General features: G+C 38.1%; 3 protein-coding genes and 1 non-coding gene across 5 annotated transcripts in view; 1 reads left to right on the forward strand and 3 right to left on the reverse strand.

Moving 5' to 3' along the window:
* The window catches only part of LOC125877883 (protein arginine N-methyltransferase 1.5), a 37323-nt gene extending 23664 nt beyond the window's left edge, over positions 1-13659 (reverse strand). For both annotated transcript variants that reach the window (XM_049559172.1, XM_049559171.1), the window contains exon 1: positions 13442-13659. In XM_049559172.1, the coding sequence (XP_049415129.1) occupies positions 13442-13579 (138 nt within the window). In that variant the 5' untranslated portion in view covers positions 13580-13659. The remainder of the gene's footprint in view (positions 1-13441) is intronic.
* A 1135-nt stretch (positions 13660-14794) lies between these two features.
* LOC125877893 (uncharacterized) lies at positions 14795-20559 on the forward strand. Its single transcript, XM_049559183.1, has 2 exons — positions 14795-15215; positions 19599-20559. Exons 1-2 carry the CDS (start codon positions 14925-14927, stop codon positions 20439-20441), a joined length of 1134 nt encoding a protein of 377 aa, XP_049415140.1. The 5' UTR covers positions 14795-14924; the 3' UTR covers positions 20442-20559.
* A 316-nt stretch (positions 20560-20875) lies between these two features.
* Positions 20876-24895, reverse strand: part of LOC125877902 (probable CDP-diacylglycerol--inositol 3-phosphatidyltransferase 2) — a 5803-nt gene continuing 1783 nt past the window's right edge. Inside the window, exons 3-10 of the mRNA XM_049559192.1 lie at positions 24800-24849; positions 22316-22355; positions 22134-22178; positions 21974-22039; positions 21729-21843; positions 21588-21644; positions 21397-21495; positions 20876-21297 (exon numbers count right to left, since the gene is read on the reverse strand). Of these exons, the coding sequence (XP_049415149.1) occupies positions 21244-21297; positions 21397-21495; positions 21588-21644; positions 21729-21843; positions 21974-22039; positions 22134-22178; positions 22316-22355; positions 24800-24849 (526 nt within the window). The 3' untranslated portion in view covers positions 20876-21243. The remainder of the gene's footprint in view (positions 21298-21396; positions 21496-21587; positions 21645-21728; positions 21844-21973; positions 22040-22133; positions 22179-22315; positions 22356-24799; positions 24850-24895) is intronic.
* On the reverse strand, positions 22574-22776 carry LOC125878084 (U2 spliceosomal RNA). Its single transcript, XR_007447703.1, has one exon. It is a non-coding gene; the product is annotated as a U2 spliceosomal RNA (small nuclear RNA).

Consider the following 24895-nt stretch of genomic DNA (forward strand, 5'->3'; position numbering starts at 1 on the left):
CATCATGCTTTTATTGTGAGCTGCAAGATCTTTGATACCCAAACCCCCTTGAAATTTAGGTTGTGTCACTTTTGCCCATTTAACCAAGTGAAACTTATGATCCTTGTTGTTGCCTTCCCATAAAAAATTCCTTCTCATTCTATCGAGCTTTTCGAGAACTTTTGCGGGAATAGGAAAGAGGGACATATGATATGTAGGGATGCTGTCCATTACACTATTAATCAATGTAACTCTTCCTCCAAAAGAAAGATACTGCATTTGCCATGTTGCTAGTCTTTTTTCAAACTTCTCAATTATTCCCGACCATATCTCGTTAGCCTTGAAATTTGCACCTAAAGGCAGCCCAAGATAAGTTGTTGGAAAGGACCCTATGTTGCAGCACATGATACCAGCTAGCTCTACCAGATTCTGCACTGAGTTTACTGGATAGATCGTGCTTTTTGACATATTTGTGTGTAGTCCAGAGACAGCTTCAAAGATGTGCAAAATCAAGTTTAGCTTAATGACTTGTGATCTATCTGCCCCACAAAATAGCAGAGTATCATCCGCATAAAGCAGATGTGAAACTGTGACATTGTTTCCCGTGGGATTGCCTACTTTGAAACCTTCAATCCATTGTAGTTGACATGCTTTTTGGAACATCTTACTAAGGCCTTCCATAGCAAGGATGAAAAGAAAGGGAGAGAGGGGGTCTCCCTGCCTTAGCCCTTTTTGAGGAGAGAAAACCTACAGGCCCTCTGTTAATGAGCACAGAGTATTTTACCGTTGTCAAACTGTATTTGATCCACCTATTCCCGAATCCCATCCTTCTCAAGATTGTGAACAGATAGGCCCAATTAAGCTTGTCAAAAGCTTTCTCTATGTCAAGTTTAAACAACAACCCTGCGTCTCCTGATTTCTGCTTCCAATCCAGCACCTCATTTGCTATCAATACAGCGTCTGAGATTTGTCTACCCTTAACAAATGCATTTTGGTAGCCTGATACCAACTTCCCAATTACAGATTTAAGTCTCTCCGCAAGAATCTTTGCTGTTAACTTGTACACACTCCCAATAAGACTGATGGGTCTGTAATCTTTTAATTCTATTGACCCTTTCTTTTTAGGAATGAGGGCAATAAAGGAAGCATTATAGGACTTGACCATATGACAGTTATGGTGAAAGTGGTTTAGGGCCTCGATTACTTCATATTTAATGACCTCCCATGCCTTCTGAAAAAAGGCCATTGTGAATCCGTCAGGACCTGGAGCCTTGTCAGGTGCACAAGCCTTGATGGTAGCATGAATTTCCTCCTCTTCAAAATTTCTTTCCAGCCAATCTCTTTCATCCACGGAGATGGATGCCATATTTTCAAAGCTAACAGTGGGCCTCCAGGGTTCATTTTCAGTGTATAGTTGCTGGTAAAAACTCAAAATTTCTTCCTTGATTACAACTTTATCATCCACAATGACTTCACCTATTTTGAGTTTATCGATGGTATTGTTCCTCCTACGACCATTGGCAACTTTCTGAAAATATTTTGTGTTCCTGTCCCCCTCCTTAAGCCACAAGCATCTTGATTTTTGCCTCCAAGATACCTCTTCAATTTTTGCTAGCTTTTGCAATTCCAACTTGAGACATAGAACTTTGGATTTTTCTTCTGGAGTTTGTGCACTGTTCTCTGAAGCATGTTCAATAGCAGCTAATTCCTCCAGTGCCCTGTTTCTATTAGTGTCAATTTTGCCAAAGACCTCTCTATTCCAATTTGAGATATCTTTCTTCAAGTATCTGAGCTTCTGGTATAAAATAAAATCTGGTGTCCCATTAACAGAGTAACTTTGCCACCATATTTTGACCTTCTCCAAGAAGCCTTCTTCCTCTAGCCACATATTTTCGAACTTGAAGTAAGATGGATTAGACTCCCAATCCCCACATTTCAAGAGTATAGGCCTGTGATCGGAGACAACACTAGGGAGTGCTAATTGATTGATTGCGTTAAAACAGTCATTCCATTCTGGGGATATCAGGAACCGATCAATTCTTGAAGCTTGAATTGGATCGTCTCCTCTAGTCCAGGTATAGAATGCCCCCTGCAAAGGCAAATCCATGAGGCCAAGGTCCGAGATGGTGTCATTGAAGCTACTCATAGCCTTGGACCTTCTTATGCAATTGTATCTCTCACTTTCAAAACGACACACATTGAAGTCGCCTCCTATGACCCAACTGTCATCCCACAGTCCTCTTATTGCTGCAAGCTCATACCAAAGATCTTCTCTTTCAATGTTTATATGAGGCCCATAAACTCCAGTGAAACACCATCGGAAATTTTCCTGCACACTTTCCAGCATACATGAAACTGTATAGGTCCCCTGATGTGTGCTAATATTTACCCAGTTCCTCTTGTCCCATAGAATGATAATGCCTCCCCTTGTACCATTTGCTTTTAATTCTGCCCAGCTGGCCCATCTGTTTCCCCATAACTGCCCAGTGATCAAGCTCGACCATTCCTCTAGTTTGGTTTCCTGCAAACATATTACATCAGGATTCCACTTTCTGATTAAGGACTTTATTGTGCTCCTTTTATTGATGTCGTTGAGCCCCCTGACATTCCAACTCAAAATTTTTACTTTCATCCAGAGAAGGCTTTGTATTTCCTACCCCTAACCCTCTTGTCGCCATTATGTTGTATCAGGTCATAGAGAAGCATCTTTAGTTCATTCTCTCCCTTCTTCTTCCTTTTTGGGTTGTCCTGCCCCTGAATTGCCTGTTTTTGTTGTAACTGCAGTTGTCTCCGTTGTTCCATTCTGAGCACCATATCTAGGAGTTCGTGTTCAAATCCAGCAACATTTACCCCAAAGGCCTTGCAAGCTTTCACCATCACAAGCTTGGTCCATTTGGAAGTTTCAATGACTGTTGGGGTGAGATTGCCTTCATCGCTGCATGATAGAGATAAAGAGTCACAGAAATTCTGGGAAGAGTAGTGTGAATCTGATGCGCTTGCCAAGATTAATTGATTATTCTGAGGAGAAATTCGTGGTGCCCTAGGGATTCGGATCTTTTCACTCTCATCATCTGCATCGAGTTGTTCTGACGTGTACCCTCCCAATGCTTCGCTAATTTCAGTCTCCTGGTTGAGACATGAAATTTCTGTGACATTTGCCAAAGGGTCAAAAGTGTTAGACACGATGAGGCTGCTAAATGCAGTGCCAACATGTTTATTTTGGGCCGGCCCTTTTGCTCTCCAGTATGTTTTAGTGTGTTTTCTTCTTTTTGGCCCATGTTTATGATAATCCAGCGGCCCATTAACATTGTTGGCCTTTGCAATTTTACCTTTATATGTTGAGGGTCCCACTCTGTCCCAGAATTTTGAATTTTCTGGGAAAATCACGTGCTGACCCACCTGCCTGTCAGTAAACTTTAGCGGTGCGAGACTCGATGTTTCCCTTTTGCCATCTTTTGTCGCGTTGCTATCTCCGGCACTTCCCTTGCTATTTTCGGCCACCCAAAATTTTGCGTGGGTATCAATTAAAATCGTGATTTCAAAGTTCCAGTCTCCTACTTCCAGTTTGATCTTGTTTGGAAGGACTGTCCCAGACTTCTTGACACAGATCCGAGCCCAATATAGATGATCCCTCCTTTTTGTATCTTCATCTGTATCCACAAAACCCCCACACATATTACCAATAACCTTGAAAGTGCTTTCTGACCAAGCATGTAACGGAATGCCCAACGCCTTAACCCATTGAAGTTCTGAGATTGGTGCATCAATTTCAGTTCCGACCTCCGGCGACCACCACTTGAGAGTCAATTTTCTACCATTCCAAAACCATTCTCCTGCCATAATCCGCGCTGCCTCCTGTCGTGAGGGCATTTCAAATAGAAACTGATTGTGTGAGAGAGAAGTGATTTTCAGACCCGCCGTGATTTTCCACCTGTTTAAGAACCACTTCTGGATGACGTCGGTGTTGGGACTTGAGTGGAAAGGATCGTTGAATATTCCAATTAAGCATTGTGAGAGGAATTTGGAACTATCCAATTCTGCTGCGTGACTGATTTTGATGGAGTTTTGAACTTCAGTGGCTGCGTTTTTGGTATGAACTGGCCAATCAGAAGGAGAAGCCGCCTCCCTGAATGTTCTTGCCAGTGGAACCCTAGGAGGCTTTGAGGTGCTACGCAGATGACCTAGAATTTTTTCTGCTATGTCAGCCCATCCATTATTGCAGATTATTTCCGGGATAATCACTGAAGATTTCCGATCACCAAGCACAGCTTCGATCCTGACAAAACGACCATACATGTTGAAATTTTGAACGACTCGATAGATGTATGCCTCAACTTTCCTCCCCCATCTCCTACAAAGACCCCCTGTTCCCCTTGATGCTTGCTTCATCGCTTCACAGACCCATATTAAGTTATTTACATCTATTTTAATTCTGCTTGTGAATCTTCTGCTCCGCTCGATCCACAGAAACCATCGTGAATGGTCATCGCTAATGTCTACTACCTCAAAAGATTTTTCCCCAGCAGTGAAATAGATATTTCCGACCATGATTATCACCGGAAAGAGCCTCGAAATTAACCGGAAAATATGGGAAGACTTTTAGGCACATTCTTCAAGAGAGAGAAAAAGTAGAGAGAACATTTTTTGGAGTTTCCAAAATTTTACTATTGACGAATGAATTCTGAACCCCAGCAGTGGCCGAGCCAGAATTTTATACAATAGGTTCAAGAAAATAATAAAATGCCAAACCTATGATTTGAACTTGTTACCTAAAACAATTTTTGAACTCCCTCTGCCACTACTCTAGAATAGAATGGTCATTTAATTCAGGGTGGTTGGATATTGCTACTAAGATAACCAACTTCATTAATGTCAAAACCACAAGGACAGTCAAGCTTTTACATCGTACAACGGAGGAAGGGCTCCTTTACGCAGAGGCTGTCAAGAATAATAAATGGTCAACCACAGAGATGAATGATTCTGGGGTAAACAGGAAAGGAAATTCCCTATTTATTTCGGAAGATGCTAGTAAAACACAAAATGAACTTCTGGATAGGAGCGTGGTAGGCAGCCTATCAGAGGAGATCTCGAATGTCCATCTTGCTGAGATCCGTTGTTGGGCAAATAGTTCCTGGAAACACCACCATGGTATTTACATATATGAAATGGGACGCAACCAGTTTCTCTTTGAGTTCTCAACCAAGACAGCAGCAGACCATGTGGTGAAGGGAGAATGGTTCTGGAAATTTCACAAATTACATCTAGATTGGTGGACGCCATGCTCAAATTCCATCGAGGAAAGCCTGATGGAAGTTTGGATCAGACTGGTCCAATTTTGGTCCCAAAAGATCCTTCGGGAGATCGGAAATCTGTGCGGTGGATGCATACAAACAGAAGAGGAAACAGAGCTCCAAAACCACCTAAAATGGGCTAGAATAAAGGTAAGAGGGGATGAAGAATCAGTCCCAAAGACAGTGGAACTGATATAAGATGGATCTATATTCAAGGTCCAATTTGGATTGATGCTCCGGCGAGGTTGGTGAACAGTGGACAAAGGGGGAAGAAGGGTATTACCCAGCAGTCTGTGAAGAAACCCTACTTTATAGAGGGTAAGGGGGGTTTTGAGTGCACCGAGGTGATGGGGCACGTGGGCACTTCGAAGTCGCAGGAAAATTTGAATTTTACAGATGGGCAAACGTACTAGAGGTCACATGAAAGGGATGAGGATCTTGATACACGTGCAGGCAGTTTAAATGAGAAGAGGGAAATTTTGGGCAGGGGAAATTTGGGCCATGATCCAGTGGCCCAAATCGGTTTTTAAAAAGGGGAGGGGAAAAATGCAAAAGGTCCAGTAGACCCTTATGTAGATGAAATAATAGCAAATCAGTGGAAAGTAGCGCAGGCCTCTCAACATATCAAAGGAGAAAATATTTTTGATAATTCATCAGGAGACTTACAAAGCGAGGGAGAAGAGCTGGATCAAGAGCTCCAGGATGCAACTCATAGGGATGATGACGCTATGTCAATCATTCAGATGGACAGTAGATTAGAGATTGGCACCTGTGCAGAACAAGGAAACAAAGAACTTGGAGCCGTGAATGTTGAGGAAGCCACTCCATTAAATTACACCGAGTCACCAGAGAACTGCGAACCAACATCGGACTCTACAATTCCTTTATGGGTCCGACAGAACATCATTAATCTGGGAAAAGAATTTGGGATTCATTTTAATGGGTGCGAGGAAATCGCGGAGGAACTGTTTATGAAAATAGATGGGAAAAGGCAAAGAACCGGTGAAGCAGCAAAGGCTCTAATGTTGATGACACCAAAATCAAAAGTCTCAAAGGAATTAAAAAACCTGGAAGTGGGAACAAATTTTTTTAGCTATGGCACAAGAAGTAGGGGGGGATGCAACATAGTGCAGTCTCATGAAGATTAACATAGTTTCATGGAATGTGAAGGGACTAAATGATGCCAGGAAAAGGCTGGTGATCAAAAGTCTCATACACAATTGGAAGGTTGATGTATTTTGTTTTTAGGAAACTAAATTGCAAAGGGATATAAACAACTTAGTGAGAGATTTATGGGCCAACAGATGGGTAAAACATGCTCAATTAGAGGCAAGCGGTACTAGAGGGGGAGTCATTCTAATGTGGGACAGCAGAGTTTGGGAGGGGGAAGTATGTGAAACAGGTGCATATTGTATTACTTGCAAATTCACCGGCAAATCTCTGGACTTCAGCTAGCACATGTCTGGAGTTTATGCCCCTAATAACAGAGAAGAGAGAGAGGCAGTAAGGTGGGAATTGTGCTCGGTGACAAGTCTTTTTTCAGGACCTTGGGTGGTTGAGGGGGACTTCAATACAGTCAGATTCCCTTTAGAGAAACGAAATTGTACCAGATTTAATAAGGCCATGACGGACTTCACAGATTTTATCGAAGATGCAGAGCTAGTTGACATCCAGCTAGCGGGAGATGTTTCTACATGGAAGAAAGGAGAAGGCCATGATCCTGCAACCAGGCTGGATAGATTCCTGATTTCTGAGGAATGGGAGAACACTTTTAAGAATATCAAACAATCGACATTAAAAGGGTCATTTCAGATCATTGCCCTCTGATATTGGAATGTGGTAATTGGGAGAGACCAAACTACTATTTCAAGTTTGAGAATTGGTGGCTCCAAATAGAAAATTTTAAGGAGATGGTGAAGATTTGGTGGGACTCCAGTATTTTTAGGGGAAAACCTGACTTTATCCTGGCAAGTAAATTAAAATACTTGAAGGGTAAACTCAAAGAGTGGAGCAGAACAAGACAGAGAAACTTGGGACTACAGAAACAGAGCATTCTTAATCAACTGGCTGACCTAGAGAGGATACAAGACCAAAGATGATGAATCCTATTTAAGAGCAGTTCTCACCATTGAATTTGAAGATAATGCAAAGAGAGAGAAAGTAGCTTGGAGACAAAGATCCAGAGCTTTGTGGTTAAAAGAGGGGGACAGGAACACTAAATTCTTTCATAGAACTGCAAACAGCCACAGGAGATACAACAACATTGCTAAGATTTCTGTTAATGGAGTGTGCACGCAAGAACCAGCAATAATCAAAGAAGAAATCTTAAACTTTTATCAGAATCTTTACACTGAGACAGAGAGATGGAGACCTCAGTTCATTGCTAGAAATGGCAAGATGATTAGTGAAGGTGACAATATCATGCTGCAGAGTCAGTTTACTGAGGATGAAATAAAGGATCGTGTCATGGCATGTGCTGGGGACAAAGCTCCAGGCCCTGATGGGTACACTATGGCTTTCTTCATTACATGTTGGGAGGTAGTTAGACCTATTAGTCTAATAGGGAGCATATATAAGATCATTTCAAAAGTTTTAACCGAAAGACTTAAGAAAGTGGTCTATAATCTGGTGGATGCCCAACAAATGGCCTTCATAAAAGGTAGGCAGATCATGGATGCAATTTTGATTGCAAATGAATGTGTGGAGGAGTGAAAGAACAGTAAGATGCCAAGCATTTTATGCAAATTGGATATTGACAAAGCCTACGACCACTTGCATTGGGGCTTCCTCTGGAAGTCTTTATAAAAACATGAGCTTTGGAGGAAAATGGCTAAAATGGATTAAGTTTTGCACTACAACTATGAAGTTCTCTATTTTGATAAATGGTGCCCCCTCTGGTTTTTTCTCATCACAGAGAGGACTGAGAAAAGGAGATCCTTTATCTCCTTTCCTCTTTATCCTGGCGATGGAGGACCTAAATGTCATGCTCTAAACAGCCCAAATAAGAGGATGGATAAGAGGATTCAATGATAATATGAATAACAGACAAGGTCTGGCCATCTCCCATCTCCCACTTACAGTATGATGATGAAGCATTGATATTTTGTGATGCAGACAGCTCTCAACTAAAGTACTTGAGAGTAATTCTGATCCTTTTTTAAGCCAGCTCAGGCCTCCACATCAATTTGGGAAAGAGCTTCATTCTTCCTGTCAATGAGGTGCCTAGGATAAACATGCTTGCAAATATTCTAGGGGGGAAGGTAGGGGATCTCCCCTCAACATACCTTGGCATGCCTTTGGGTGACAAGAGCAGGTCAAAAGGTATTTGGAACAACATTCTAGAAAAGTGTGAGAAGAAGCTGGTGAACTGGAAGAGTCAATATTTGTCCTTGGGAGGAAGAGTCACACTCATCAACAGTGTGCTAGATGCTCTACCCACATATATGATGATTGTTTTCCATATGCCTGCAAATGTGATTGACAGAATGGATGCAATTAGGAGGAATTTTTTGTGGCAAGGAAATTGTGATCCAAATAATCATAAATTCCATCTAGTGAAGTGGGACCAAGTCATTCTCAGCAAAAAGGAAGGAGGTTTGGGGATTAGAGATCTGAAAATCCAGAATCAAAGCTTACTTATGAAGTGGTTATGGAGATTTGCCTCACAAGAACAAGCTCTCTGGAAGGAAACAATAAAGGCTAGGTTTGGTATGGAGAATTTGTGGATCACCAACCTGTCCACACAACCCTATGGATCTGGAGTATGGAGATCCATCAGAAATTTATGGATTAAATTCTTTAACAAATGCAAAATCAAGGTAGGGAATGGTGGAAGGACTTTGTTCTAGGAAGACAAATGGGTGGATCAGGTGACTTTGAGAAATAAGTTCCCTATTTTGTTCAACATGAGCCTTCAAAAAGAGGCTACAATCAGAGAAATGAGAGACAATCAAGGGTGGGATCTAAGGTTTAGAAGACATCTAAATGATTGGGAGGTCAATAAAATAGTTGAGCTACTCAACATTCTAGGGCAGTGCAAAGATCTAAACACAGATGAGGACAATCTATTTTGGAATCCAGATGAGCAAGGCAGATTTTCAGTTGGCTCGGCTTATAGAAGCTCACAAAGACCTGGTACTCATATAGGTGGATGGCCTTGGAAGATGATTTGGAAAGTCAAGATACCATTCAAGATAGCATGTTTCACTTGGCTGTTAGTCAATCAGGCTGCACTCACTCAACACAACCTCATGAAAAGAGGCATGCAAATTTGTTCTAGGTGTTGGTTTTGTGAATGTGAGGTCGAGACAATAAATCATCTCTTTCTACATTGTAGAGAGACTGCGAAGTTGTGGCAGATTTTCATCAACTTAAGGGGCATCAGTTGGACTATGCCAAGGAACATCAAAGAAGCTCTAGCTTGCTGGAACAGAGATGGGAATCAGTCCGGACACAGGGAGAGATGGAAGATTATCCCTGCCTGCATTTGGTGGTCTATATGGATGGAGAGGAACCAGAGATGTTTTAAAAACAACAGCTGCTCTATGCAGAATTTGAAGCTGAATTACCTGGTTATTTTCCTTTTTTGGTGTAAACATGAATATCCTCAAGATGCAAAGGATATTCCTAGTATTTTAGAGTTATTATGACCTCCATAGGAGTTCTTTTCTTTTTGCAACTTTTGGTTATAAGTATTACTAGAATACTCCTTATGTATTCTTTTGTTTATAATACAAGTTACCTTTCTCAAAAAAAAAAATTATAAAAGAATACCAAGCAGGAGGCAGGTAGATATGGACTATGAACTTTGAAGGCCAGAGAGGAGGTGAGGTAAGAGGGATGGGAGTTGGGGAAGGGTACGGCATAGGAGTAAGAGTTTTTGCACTCTTAGCAATAGGATTCCATTGCAAACCCACGAGATAAAATTAACCCCCTCATTGAAGAAAAAAGTTCTACTTGACTAAATAATCTAGATGATAAATAACCCAATAGACACTAATGATGCCACTACTTTATCCCCCCCCCCCCAAAATAAAAACTTTTTCTTTGAAGCTGGTAACATGTATGTGTGTGCGTGTATATATATAGAGATCTGCACCATAATTGTGCTATATATAATTACATAAAACCCACATGCTTAGGACAACTGCTTCACAAGGAATCTATCACATCAACTAGTGATCCAATTTCCTCTACATAGTTCTTTACACCAAAAATGAAACAAAAGTATACAATTCATCTTGACTTTCTGCACAGGATTGCTTTTGTCTTCAAAATTCTATAGTTCCTCTCCTTCCAAATTACCCCCCCCCCCCCAAAAAACCTGCCTGCTANCGCCCAAAACCTACCTGCTAAAGTGTTCTATGTATACAAAGAGCATGGATTTTACCCATGTTTCTCATGAAATCAATACCCCAACATGTTAACTGAACAAGATAAAAGAAAAACTTAGATGCGTATTTATGAATTAAAAAAAAAGGAAACTTAGACATGTAGTTGAAACATAAAGGAATAATGATAGCCCTACAAGTATCACCTCACTGTTGAGCCTACAACAAATAACATATGATTTTGATCATAAACATAAGTAATTAGCCGACAATGCACCTAAAACTTTTAAACGCTGGCCACAATGATAATATATTGCTCACCTTACTAGACTCTGACCACTATGATAGGATACTACGATACTACTAAACTAGTGTTGTTATAAGTCTATTTAAGGCAAGTTTAAGCCTTGAAGCTTAGTGATATCAAGGTTGGAAAGATGACCTAATTCAAAAGAAGGCACCAAGCACTAAAACATTATGGCTGAATCTTTCTAATCATTAGAAATTTAGAATTAAGAAATTAGATTTAATATAAGACAACTAGTCACTGAAAATTTAAAGTACATTTATGCATCTAAATCAAAAATATAAAATGGTTATTGAACTTAATTGACATGATTTTTACTAGATGTTTCCTTAAATTATAATTTTTTTCAACTCAATTGTGAAAATAATAAGTGACTAGTGTTATAATTACTTTTTCTTGCACTAGAGATATTTTATTATTATTTTTCCTTAGTTAGTGTGGTTCTTTTCTAAAGCCAACGCCATAATTGCACTTTGCACTTACTTTCTAGAAGACCTTGATGTTTTTCCACACTTCTCTCATTTGATAACTCTAAGTCAAACCATAAATTAACAAATAAAACAATTAATTTAGTTGAAGACATAATGAAGTAAATAAAAGTGTGCTCCTTTTAATAGCTTTTTTTCTTCTACTCTAATAGCTTAATCTGGTGGTCAAATAATTCAACATGTATTAGAGCAGGCAAAGATCTTATGTTCAAGGATCACTTCCACAACAAATATCCACATGATTGACCCTTAAAAATGAATCAAGCCTTGTGGAGGTGTGTTGATGATATGATTAAGTTAATAAAAGTGTCTTCTTTCTAATAGCTTACACTTTTAAATGAAGTGATCACACAATTTAACAGATACAGGTAATACCCTTCATAGTGAACAATCTTGATTTAAGAAGAGAACCCATGATTAAAACAACAATACAAGTGAGCCCATGAATAAAATAATCTAATCAAGTATGAGATAAAATAATCGTGTATTTTATATCATTTTTCTAATCCTAGCAACCAAACAACCCATAGAGCTTCTTACCACGTGTATTAATTTTTCTTTTGTAACAATCCAACTACATGGGTTTCAAATCAAGGTGGCGAAAAATTGGTCAATTTTATATATCCGCACATAAGGTGCTCGATCATAATAAACCAAACATCGTCTTAGGGAGTCAAGAATATCCTCATAACACGAATACGATGTCCCACCATATATCCCTCCTTATTCCAAATCCATTTATAGACGACAAAAAGGCGAGAAAGCCTAATGACGCATTTTCTTTAAGGTAAAGGAAGATTAATTGTAAAAGTGTCATTTGTGTTACGGAACAAGATGGAACTACGTTTGCACAATTGAGACCTAGGTATCTGATAGATGGCTTCGATAGAGAATTGTAGAAAAGTACAATAACAACTAAAATGCCTCGATCCCAAGCAAGTTGAAATATGGATCCTCATTGACCATTTTGCACCATCTAAATCTATTCTTATGTGCGAAAATATGTGCCAGTATGTTTGTGGACGAGCATAATTGTTGCAAAATACAGGTATGCCGTGAATTGGTGTAGAAGGAGATGAGACTTTTTCGATACTACTAAGAAGAGAGGATTACATGTTCCCACATTAACAATATGGTTCCTAAAGCTGCTGGGCAGGTTTATCTCTTCACTTGGTCAATCTCTACACAAACTAAAATATAGCAAAAAATTATAAACATGGATAAGCTATGTCAGCTGGTATTTATGTGCAAGCAATTACCAGTTGATGTGAATCATATGTTGTTACACAAACTGACAAACACATAGCAAGTCAAACAATGTACAATGTCTAATTTTTTTTGGCATACAATAGTCAATGTTAGCTACTAACTTTTTTTCTAAAAAAAAAATGTTAGCTGCTAACTTTCTCCTTTTAAACCCCAAAGTTTATTTTATTAACCTCTACCCCTTCCAAACCCCATGTCGAGAAGTCAGTAGCAGTCTCTTTCCACTTTGCTGCCCTGATGACTTGAATCACCTATGCAAGATAATGGAATTTGAAAATCCTCCCACTAGTCTATTCCTCAAATTATTCTTGCAAAAGAGGACAAAAACCTTTTTCATTAGCTTAGCTAATTGCAATCGTTAAATTCCTCCATTTCTCAAAAAATCACATATATACCCAATCATTATTCAGCTAGAAAACCAAGTCTTAATATTTGGAAAGGAAATGTAATGTCGACAGCCCGAGTGAACTTACAAAGATCACAGTTCACCAAAAAATTGGGCTAGACAACACCATTAGTCTTACTGTAGGTGACATACTGACCATTCACACATAGCAAAACTGGGCAATTCAGGCCCGTATGTGACTGGCTAATTGGTCACCATTAATCACATTTTGCAAACTAAGTCAATTATATCCAAGCATAGTTTTTTAAAAAAATCAATAGTGCCAAATACTTTGTGCTTTATAGGGATTTAGGATTATGGGTTACTAAATAATGATGCGATAACAAATGGGTAGATCAATTCTTGGTAAAAGAACTGAAACTTAGATTACTAACCAATGGTGCGACAACAAAGTCGAATCCGCCATGAATGTTGAGGGAGAGAAGTTGAGGCATGTCATCGTTGAACTCCGTTTCCACTCCGCAGTACTTCGAGTCATTTTTCTCATCTCCTTGCCTTTCTCCAAGCGTCATTTTTCAACTTCTACTGCGTTTGAAGGAGCTCGAGAGTGAAGACGAAAGGCGGGGTTTTGTAAGGGTTTTAGCTAATATATAGGCGGATTTTGCTAGGGTTTTTTTGAATTTACTCGGGTCGGATTATTTCAGGGAAACCAAAACCAGATTGACAAACCCGGGCTGAAAGGGAAGGTAATCTATGTAACGGGCTAGTAGTTCAGTTCAATCGGTTTTTTTTTTTTTTGTTAATGTGTATTTTGTTAAAAAAAAAAAATTATTCTTTTATGATTCATAGCCAAATTTAAACTTTTTTCTAATTCATTTGAGCCGTTTCGTTTTTGTTATAGTATTGAAAATATCTTGAACTTACGCAAATTATTGGTTTCGTAAATAGGAGTAATGTATATTTTTTGTTTAAATTATACATAAATTGATAGTCTTAAAACACTCTTCTACTTGACTAACTAAATTTAGATACACTCTTGATCTGCCACATGACACAACAAATGGTCTCAATTTTATGTATGAGCATGATACTCTTAATAAAAAGTCGAGGAAAGTGTTGAAAGCATAAACTTAACAAGTACTTACACGTGTATTTCACTCATGTTGCACAATTGAGGATGTATTTAACTTCAGTTAGTTAAGTAAAAAGGTGTTTTTAAGTCCATCAATAGTTTAAAGATGAAACTAATAATTCACGCTGAGTTTAAGAAGTGTTTTCAATTATCAATAACTTATTCGAAAAGATGATCATGTTCAGAGGTGTTTTCAATATTGTTCTCTATACAAAATCAAACTATAAAATCAATTCAAACCAAATGAACAAGATAGAATACCCCTAAACTCGGGTGAATTATTTATTTTATCCACGAACTATTGACAGTCTTAAAAACATTCATTTACTTGACTAACTGAATTCAAATACACCCCCAAATTTGCATCTTGAGTGAAATACATTCCTAAATTTTCGTCAAGTTTAGAGGTTTTTTCAACACTTCTCTCTGTTTTTTATCAAAGTTTTATGCTCATATAAGAGTTTGAGACCACTTGTTATGTTATGTTATATATCAAAAATTCAAAAATATATATAAGGTTAGTTAATCAAATAGAGAGGTATTTATAAAACTGTCAATAATCAAAAAAAGGGAACTAATGATTTGTGTAGGTGTGTTTTCGATATTTATTTCTATAAAAAAAATATGAATTTAAAAATTGCTATTTATCCACTTTCATACCAAACTCAAACAACCCAACTTCCTCTCTCTTTCCTGCAAATTTCTGTAAAACTACAGAGAAGGAAGGGAGAAGATAATACAGAGTAAAATTGGGCAAAATTGTGTAGTTCAGAGCCGCCATTGTTATGGAGAAACTCATCAATTCAACAACCCAATTTCCCTCTAAACTCCATCACCTAAATCCTTCTCATCCTCTTCTTCCCACTAGAATTCGCCATGTAGATTTTAAGCTTCCTTCACTGTTGCGTCGAGTCAACTCGTTATCCATCAAGTGCTGCCATGATTCTTCATCATTTTCCGAAACCCAAAATGGGTATGAGGAAAACCCATTTGTATTTCCGGGTTCTGCATATGGATCCGAGTCGAAGACCCATTTTCTCAAGCTGATTGGTGAAAGGATATCTCAGCAAAACAAGGTAATGAATAATCTTTTGTCTTTCCAAAAAGTTTTAAACTGTTCATTTTGACTAGATTCAGTTTTTTATTTTGGTATAGATAAAAATGTATTTTTTTTCTTTGGTTAAGTTAGACTTTTTTTTGCTTGAGCTGAGGGTGTATCGAAAATGGCGTCTCTACCTCTGAGGTAGGTGTAGGTGTAAGGTCTGCGTACCCTCTACCTTCCCCATACCCTACAGTGGGTACTTTGTTGTTGTTGATTTTGGTGCTAGAAATAGCAAACTATAATTTCTATAATTTAATTCAGAAAATTGAATTTAATAGTCCCATTAGCTTCTAAATTCCATAAAATTCCATACTGGATCATTGATTGATATACATTGCCATAAGCAAAAAATGTTAAAACAAAATGGGATGGACCAAGTATTAATTTTTGCATCCATGCTCAATTAATTCATATAAGATATCCACTTAATTGTTCTAGTGCAGCACACGTGAGGTATCAGGATCAATTCTCAGCGGAGACAAAAAAACACTAGGTGGTTCTTTCCATCCGTCCATTGCCGTGGTGGACAGAGTTACTTGGTATCCCTGTTGGTGGGACCCGAATATCGATTTTTTAAAAAATTCCAGTGCATTTGAAGAAAGTTAATTAGGATAAAGCTTAATTTAATGTCATTTTTTGCTTTTTAATGATGTTTTCTAGATCATTTTCAAGTGAAGAGTAGCGCACGTAGACCAAATGACTAGAAGTCTCACATTAAGGGTGGCCGTTGTTCGGTTAGGCCGGTCTTTTTTTTAATTTTTAATTAAAAAAAAGAAGAGAAAGGGCCATATGGAACAAAAGAACACGATAAACGGCCTAAATAAGCTGAAACAATTACATTTGAACTTTGTAGAAGGCTAGTCAAATATATATTGATGCTTTAGTTCGAATAATTGCATCTATTGCCATATTCAACTCTAGTTCTAGAAGACTACTTCTATTTGTGAAAACTAGAAGTATAAGGTGTTGGTGTGCTTTGTGATTAGCAGTGGTTTTCTTAAGTTTAAAGTAGAAAGTGACCGGACTCCTTTGGTTCATTAAAGATTTTAAATTAGAAAGTGAACCAACCCTTTGATTTGGGTGCTATATGACCCACAATTTTGTCAAAAGCACTGTATCAAGAAGTGGTCATGTGGTCGTCTCATGGTCTGATAGTGGTGATTAAGAATTTGGGATTCAAACTTGACGTAAGTCTCAGGGAGACAAGTAACTCTCATCTTGATTTGAGCATAGCACTTAATGAATTTGAGATTTCACATCTTGAAATAAAATCAAAGGAGGAAAAGTAAGATTGCAGTTAAGCTGCAACTTATGTGCAAACCCATTCATGGTATTGCCTCTCTTTTGCAAGTATATACCCAAGCATCTCTCAATGAGATAAAATATCGCAGGAAGATAACTATGATCACAGTTAAGCTGCAATCCGTTTTCTAGCCATTCGTGGACTTCCATTTCTTTTTTGTGGAGGATATGTCTCAGCATCTTTGAATCTCAGGAAGAAAACTAAGTTTGCAGTTAAGCTGGTGTTAGGAATGATAGCAGAAGGGATAATAAAATCTTTATAGTGATGAAACATTTGTAAATGTAGTATTCATGCCTTCAAGTTTGTTGGATATTTCATCTTCATTAAAATCTTATGAAGTACTTGAAGAGCTTTCTGGTAGATTTTGCATTTAGATCAGTGGTTTCTGTAACCAGAAAAAAACATCTTAGCTGGTCATTTCTTTTGCTGGACCTTACACAGTTACACAATTTGGATATACCAACTTTAGAAGGGATTAGCTCTCACTCTAAGTGTCAATGGAACACATTCATTACCTGATTTTGTTAATGCATTCTCGTTTCTGGGGCCCCTAGTTTGCTTCTTCTTGTGTTGGACAGGGAAAGTTACAGTATAGTTTTTAAGCATCCTTTGTCGCTAATTTGGTTTTATCCGTGGTTGTTGTGCCAAATCTGTGCTTGTTAATTGGAGCGGAATACTTGAGATCAATAATACAAAGTGCTAGTTTCTTAGAACATGATTGCTATGTCATACTGTTGACTTGGGTAGAATTCAAAACGCTGATTAACAATTTTAGGTTCTACTATTTGCTTATGAGGTGTTTTTGTTGCCTGGTTTATGGGGACAGATCATTTGGGTACTTGAAAAGCATAAAATGCACTCATCACAATGATGTATGCTGTCAAATGAGTTATTACATTCTTAAACTTGACGAAGTTCTCGCATCAGTACTGTATGGCAAGTAGGTCAGTGTGCTTTCTACAGGCTTTTGCTTGTTTCCTGCATTTCTGTAATTGCAATTATGGTGCAGAACTGTTTCACCTTTCATTCAAAAACTAGTTGACCCACTTAGACTCAATTAAATTGACGGCTGACGAATTTGCCACCATTTTGCAATACAAACCAAATGAATCTCCTTACAAGGATTGAATTATCTTTAAATGCTCTATTTTTGAGTTACCCCATGGAGATATTTTCTGAGATAGTGTCTGTACTATAAATAGAAGAAAAATACATAGCACTTTGGACATAGTTTTTTGGTTCTTTTTTTTTTAACTTTCCATGTATTGATCTCAATTCTCATGAAGCATTTGATATTAGGAATGATTTGGCTTATATCCTTTTGCCAGATTCAATTTGGAAAGTACTGTAAAGGTACATCTTTTTTTTTTTTATAAAGATAATGTTGTACTCATCAGCATTAAGGATATGCTGGAGACCTCCAAAAATTGGTTTCCAACAAGAGGAAAAACAAAAAGGCTAATAGATTACAAAGTGCCTATAAAATCCAAAATTTGTGCAGCTTCTTCTATCCCTTCCTCGTCACACCAAAAATAAAAAGTAGTCAAGCAGTTCCATTTGACTTTCTCTATTGAATTAGCTTTGTTATCATAGCATCTGCTATTTATTTCCTTCCAAATACACCACCAAATGCATGATGGTATTATACTCCACCACTTTTTCTTAGATTTTCTCCCCCCTCTGCTGATCCAGCAACTAAGTAGATCTGCTGTATGCTCAGGCATACTCCATTGGCATTAAATTCAATATTGGAGTTATGTTCTTAAATAAAAACAATGAAAATTTTACCCAACTATTCCTCTAACTTTATTTGCCATTTACATTTGATCTATGGAATTTTTATCTACTATTTGAAACAGTAAAACACAGATGGTCTTTCCTAAGTCGTAGCATTGAGAAAGGCAATATAACTCAATCTTTACCATTGTTCAAATAAAACCAATCAAATTATTTGGAAAAAAAAATAGCAAAAAAAGTAGAAATACAAAATCAAAAGTCACCACGGAGCATATTTTGCAACTTTACCTCAGTAAGTTTTAAAATAAATACTTGGAAATACGTTCTCTCCTTGGGTTAAATTACTAGACCCTCAAGTTGCCACAAAAGTGTGAAGGTTTTTTTGATAGAAGAATGTCATTTGAATGGTCTGTGGAAATGGATATATTTTGTTTTATGATCGATAATGATATGTGGAAATGGATATGCAGCACAGTTTTTCAATTTTGTTACTATTTTTCAACAATGAAAGCAGAGAAGAGAAATAATCTTTTGGCAATCAAAAAAGAAGAAAAATAATATTAAATATCGCAGCCTTAAGGATTGAACTTGTTACTTATACAAAAGGACGAAGGTGGGGTCTTTGCAACAATTTATTGCATGGTCTTCTTATCTTTATTCTATGGTCATCTTTATTGTATGGTCTTCTTATCTTATGAGCCTTTTGTGAGAATGTTTATCGATTTACAAGTGGTTATTCATCTCTATATGGAACTAGTTTATATTCAACAGCCGTCTGTTCAAATAGAAACATACCTTTTTATCCATTATTTTCTATATGCTTCACTTGACCCGAGGGTCTATTAAAAACAACCTCTCTACCTTCACAAGGTAGGGGTAAGGCTGCAAACACATCACCATCCCCAGACCCCACTTATGGGATTACACTGGGTATGTTGTTGTTGAAAGTTAGAAACAGTTAAATAACACTATGAAAGTGCAATGCCGACGTCAAAATGATGCCAGTAGTAGAGAGCTTTTTAGCATAATCAGCACACACACTTGTCAAACCTGTTGGATAAAACACTAGGAAGTTGAACCCGGGTTTACAGAAAGGTTCACCTTGCTGCCGTGTAAAATAAAAATGTTCAGTATATAGTTTTTCAATGATACCATTTAACTTTATAACTTATTCAGCTGCATAGCATACATTGAACTTCATAGCGCGAGGTAACTGACTATAAAAGGTCACTGATGGTCCATGCATTGCAGTTTACTTCTATAACAAACTTGTTTTTTTTCCTCAGCATGTTTTTTGTTTTATATGATTTCATTCAGGTCCTTTCTGCAAGTACCATAATTCTTCTGTCGGCCGTGTTTGTTATGCTCATCCATCCGGTCATTGTTTCACCAGCTTTTGCTAGTTTCCAAGCGGCAGCTAAGGCTGGTGGGCCGGCTGCAGCAGCACTGGGGAGTCGATTTGTTCGGAATGAATTACTAAGCAGTGCATGGACTGGTTTCTTTGCTGGTTGCCTACACACCCTATCAGGTCCTGACCATCTTGCTGCTTTGGCTCCTTTGTCGATAGGCCGCACAAGGATGGAGAGTGCGGCAGTAGGAGCCCTCTGGGGTTGTGGTCATGATGCTGGGCAGTTGATTTTTGGCCTGTTGTTTCTGCTCTTAAAGGACAGACTCCACATTGAAGTTATTCGTACATGGGGAACAAGAGTAGTAGGCTTCACCCTTCTTGTTATCGGAGCAATGGGAATTAAAGAAGCATCTGAAGTTAATTCCCAGTTTGTTGCCCTGGAAAATGGTGATAGTGATGTTAGTGTATACGAAGGCATTAACACTCCAGTTATCGGGAAGAAGAAGAAAGTGGGGTTCGCAACCTTTGCAACTGGCATTGTCCACGGGCTACAACCTGACGCGCTGCTGATAATCCTGCCAGCTCTTGCTTTGCCTTCTCGGTTGGCTGGTGCTGCCTTCTTGGGTATGTTCTTGGTTGGAACTGTTATGGCAATGGGTAGCTATACTGTGTTTATAGGCTCATGTAGTCAGGCACTGAAAGATAGAGTTCCTAGAATTACTGAAAAACTCACTTGGGCTTCTTCCCTTATTGCAATTGGTTTAGGCCTTGCTATAATCATCAGCCAATTTTTTGGTTTTAGCTTATACTAATCGCAATCCGGCGTTTCATTTGTTTATCCTCAATATTAGGTAATGTATTTTTTTTTTTCAGATTATATTTTTTGATTGAAGATTCATCTTGTAGCATTATTAATGATATCTTCAAGTTCATTTGTTTATCTTCATTCTCTTCCTATTTGCAAGTTTCTACCTCTACGTTTCTTTGTCTCTCAATTTGTTTGTCCTATTTTGACTTGACACAATTAGCATTAAAAATCCTGTTGCGGAAATATGATCTTTGGTTGCAGTCGCAAATGCGAGGAGTATAAATGAGAGTCTTTCCCCGTTTCAATACAAGATTGATTCTAAAATTATTAAAGAGTAGTAACTTAAATTGGAGACAACAAGATCAAAACTACAAAATATTAAATATTGATCAATCGAAACCAAAGTTACTGAACCAAGAGGGGACAAAATCCAATGGCGGCTATTCGTAAATTGAAATCACTATGATAAGCCAAAGAGTATGTACATTCCAACTAAACAAACCAAAAACAAAAAAATAGACAACAAAGGCACCGTTAGAATCATATCCAACTTTAGGCACAACGACGAGGGAGAAATGACACATGATTAGGGTCTTAGGCCATAAGCAGTTGTTAGTTGAAAATCTCAGATCATTTCCTACAGAATGGATGCATCAAAGAATTTCCCAATTCAAGTCATCACCAAAGAAGCTTCTACCTGGAAGGACAATTGAATGTGTGACTATAACACGGTATACAGAAAACCAAAATGCACTGTCCAGAAAAACATTATTGCAGAAGCCTCTTGTTTTACGTCTACGTCAGTGCTACTGTTTTTTGTTCATGTCATACAGCACACAAGCATCAGCCGCGGTTTTCATCTGAACCAGAAGATAATTGTCATATTGAGAACATTTTACACAAGGCAAATAAGATATTACATGGGCTATCAAAAACTAGCATAGGTAGTAGTTATCTACCTGTATAACATTAACAAATTGCTTGATTGCCCATCCGAACAGAAGAAGAGCAAGTAAGACGAGATAAATCCAACTTGCCGTGGCAGTATTTACAAGAACCTTAATATGAAATGCAGAAACTGTCAATGAGCTTCTTAAACACAGGCAACAAAAATAGAAAGATATGAAAATCATAATAGCTGAGATCTTACATCGATAAGACTTTCAGTCTCTTTCCTTGCAAGAAGGAACAATGTAATATAAAGAACCTGGTAAATAAGAACTAAAATCAGATAACAATTGTGTATGCATGAAGAATTTCTCAGCTTTCCAGAATTGATAGAGATAGTTACCTCACATGACACGCAGCAGTAGCCCATGAACATCCTATTTCCATAATAAAGCCTGAATAGCCAGCTGCTGCTGTCTTTGACATCTTTGTGACTTGTCTTTCCTACTAAAAAGGTACTGCAATAATTTTTCCAGAAAACTCAGTTGAGAACACATGATAATCAGAAGTCTAAACACATTACAACAGAAAACACAAAGCAGAATCAATCTTTGCCTAAATGATATGTGCTATTGGAGAGTTAATTACCTATACATTTGCAACCAATGGCTGGAAATATCAAGCGCAAGCAACGACAAGAAAACTAAACCAGGCCTGAAAGCAAGAAGACACAGGAGGAAATAAATCTTAAATATGCCAGAACTTTAACAGTGCAAAATCTTACGCAGACAGGAGTTGATGAAGATACCTATAAACCTGTGAAAGAATAACCAGCAGGCAGGCAGTGCTAACCCTGAAAAATCATACGGCCCACATAAACAAAAAAGCAGATTTGAGTCCTAATGTGAAAGCAAGGGCTGTGCATTAAATGTTCAACCACAAGGGTTTTGGGGTAGGGATTAAAGTTGAGGGTTAGAAATGTGGCACTACCTATCTGTCACCATGTCCAAAACAGCCCCAAATGTTGAAGCTGAATCCAGAGAGGAAAATTGACAATCAAATATATGGCAGGTCTTACATATGAAATTCAGATATAGTTTTATCAAAGCCAGACAACAAGAATTCAAACTCACAGATGATAGACACTATTATCATCTATAACCTTTTTTTTAATGAAGTTATTAACCTGTATAAAATTTTGGACCACATGTCACCAGTAACCAATAACTTAAACTCCAGAAAGATTTAGTGGAGTGCACCAGGTCCGTACTGTAGAGCAGCACATGGGCAACGAGCAAAAGCTCAGTTAGCAAGCTACCTTAACAGACTACTACCCCCCCCCCCCCNTAAAAATTGAGCTAATATTGTGTGAACCGATGGCCCACATATCAGATATTATACTGATAAGAACAACTACTACACTTATCTTAGTCAAAAGGCCGAGAAGAGGTATACAAATACTTACCTTTTAAAGAGGGGTGCGTGTGTAAATTGTGAAGGAGAAGGGCAGGAGTGGAGTACATAGAAGTTCCTTAATGCATATTGCAACTGTCCAATAATACCATACTTCTTTACTGTGTTTGGTTACACTTAGAATATGTAAACAGAAAATGTCCAACATTCATGTATGTTCTAAACCAGTAATATATAGCCTCAAATAGATCCATTATTGACTACTTAATCTAAGGAATATTTTCATCTCTGCCTAACTGAATTTGAAAAAGTGTAGCATGTTCTAATCTCAGATAAAGGAGGGTTGCCTTTATTCACCTCCTCCGTAAGCACATAATCTTTATTCAATACTTGACCTCTAGGCAATTGCTGACTATTTAAACTTATTGTGGGTCCTCAGAGACAGCTTTCTCTTCAGCTCCTGTGCTTTTACCTTCCCCGTAAAGCTGCAAGAAAGCGAGTTCCACACAAACAACTGATTAGGTATCTTATACGTGGCAATCTCTCCTTTGCACATTCCGAAAGTTCTTGCCTTAGTGCAAATTTTAATTCCTCAATTTTCTTTCTTTAAGCTCAGTGTCAGGGACAACAATTGCTCACACCACCTCACCATAGTCTTTGACAGGTAATCTTAACACCAACATGGATGCTCTAACGGAGCTACTTCAAATTCCAATACTAAACTTGTATCTACTGACTTGATAGTATCAGTATCAGTTCATCCCAAAATCATGGGATATCCATTTCATCCACTCTAACAGCACCTCCAGTTTTGAAAAACCTATTATTGGCAAATGATTGCCAAGTTGGCTCAGGTAGCTTCCAATATTTCTGAACGATGAAGGACCCTTAATGCAAAGCTCCCTAACTCCGGTTTTGTCGCTACCACTCTCATTATTCAAGAATATATTAGCCTGTACAGCTGAAAAGGGCTTGCCAACAGTACCTCCTCTGTGTTTCCATCCAATGGGATTACATATGCCATAGAACTCAGTCATGCCACAACATTCTACTAACTGATGCCCAGTAATTGTTCCCATTGCTGTGTGACGGGCAAAGGAGGCGTAGAGGAGCCACACTTCACAAGATGCAAGAGCTTTGCTGCTGAAGTAAAAGTTGCACTTGCTTCATAACCTTATATTAGTCAGGTATGCATAATAGGAACTCCAGTACACCTTTTATGAATTATCAGTTTTGGTCCCATCTGCAGGATGGGACTCATACCATATCTGTCAAATTCTTCTCACAAGAACTCAGGGGAAACAAGAGTGATCATGGACATGATGAAGTGGTAGACACTACAGAAATTGGTCAGCTGAATGTATTCCCAGCATCTGCTAACATTTTGGACCTGAGCTAATATTTCTTTTCCTTTTGGTTTCCCCCTTTGAACCACTGGTGTACAAGATCAATGCTGGGTCCTCACAGTCTCATTTCATCCAATCTCTAGGACTCATCAGACACCATGGTTTTTCCCTGGTCATGCTTGGTCGATAAATGCATGCTGAGAATAGAAGTCAAACGGCGCCAGTTTTAGGCTTTTAGCTACAATTGTACTCATAAGATCTTGGTCATCTTCAGCTCAGAGTTATGACTCATGTCATGTGTAGCAGTTCAGTTTTCCGGTAGCTTAGTATGCTAGACTGCACCACCTCCACTAAGCCAATCCCCTAGTATTGTAGCAACAAACTAGTTCGGGATTTGGCTACACTCCTACTCTTGCTCAATCAAGATCTACATTTCTTTTGGCTACACTCCTACTATTCTCTAAATCTTTTAAACATATATATTAAAAAATGTATTTCGTAGTAGTCTTTATGGAGTTTCTGAATATATAAGTTTTACTTCAAAAAATTTGCAACACCTTGTCGGAATTGAGACAAAAATTGGACCTAGTCACTTTGGCATTTCGACTCCTGTCATTTACAATAATAAACTATACACCCAGCAAATCAAGGACTGAGACTATCGCGCACCTAGAAGAAATAGTATCGATCAAACATAAAAGAGGAAACCTCTTACCTTGATTGAATTTACGAGCAAACCAACCATCCAAAGCATCACAGACGAAACTGAAAAAAAAAGAATCCATTAACCAACAATCCCACTTCCATACAC

Source organism: Solanum stenotomum, chromosome 9 (genome assembly GCF_019186545.1).
Source record: "Solanum stenotomum isolate F172 chromosome 9, ASM1918654v1, whole genome shotgun sequence".
Taxonomy (NCBI): Eukaryota; Viridiplantae; Streptophyta; class Magnoliopsida; order Solanales; family Solanaceae; genus Solanum; species Solanum stenotomum.

What these genes read in the sequence shown, in the direction of transcription:
- LOC125877893 (XM_049559183.1), top strand. Translation starts at nt 14,925, where the DNA reads ATGGAGAAACTCATCAATTCAACAACCCAATTTCCCTCTAAACTCCAT. An exon ending in GGATATCTCAGCAAAACAAG is followed by an intron (nt 15,216 to 19,598) that starts GTAATGAATAAT and finishes GATTTCATTCAG; the next exon opens with GTCCTTTCTGCAAGTACCAT.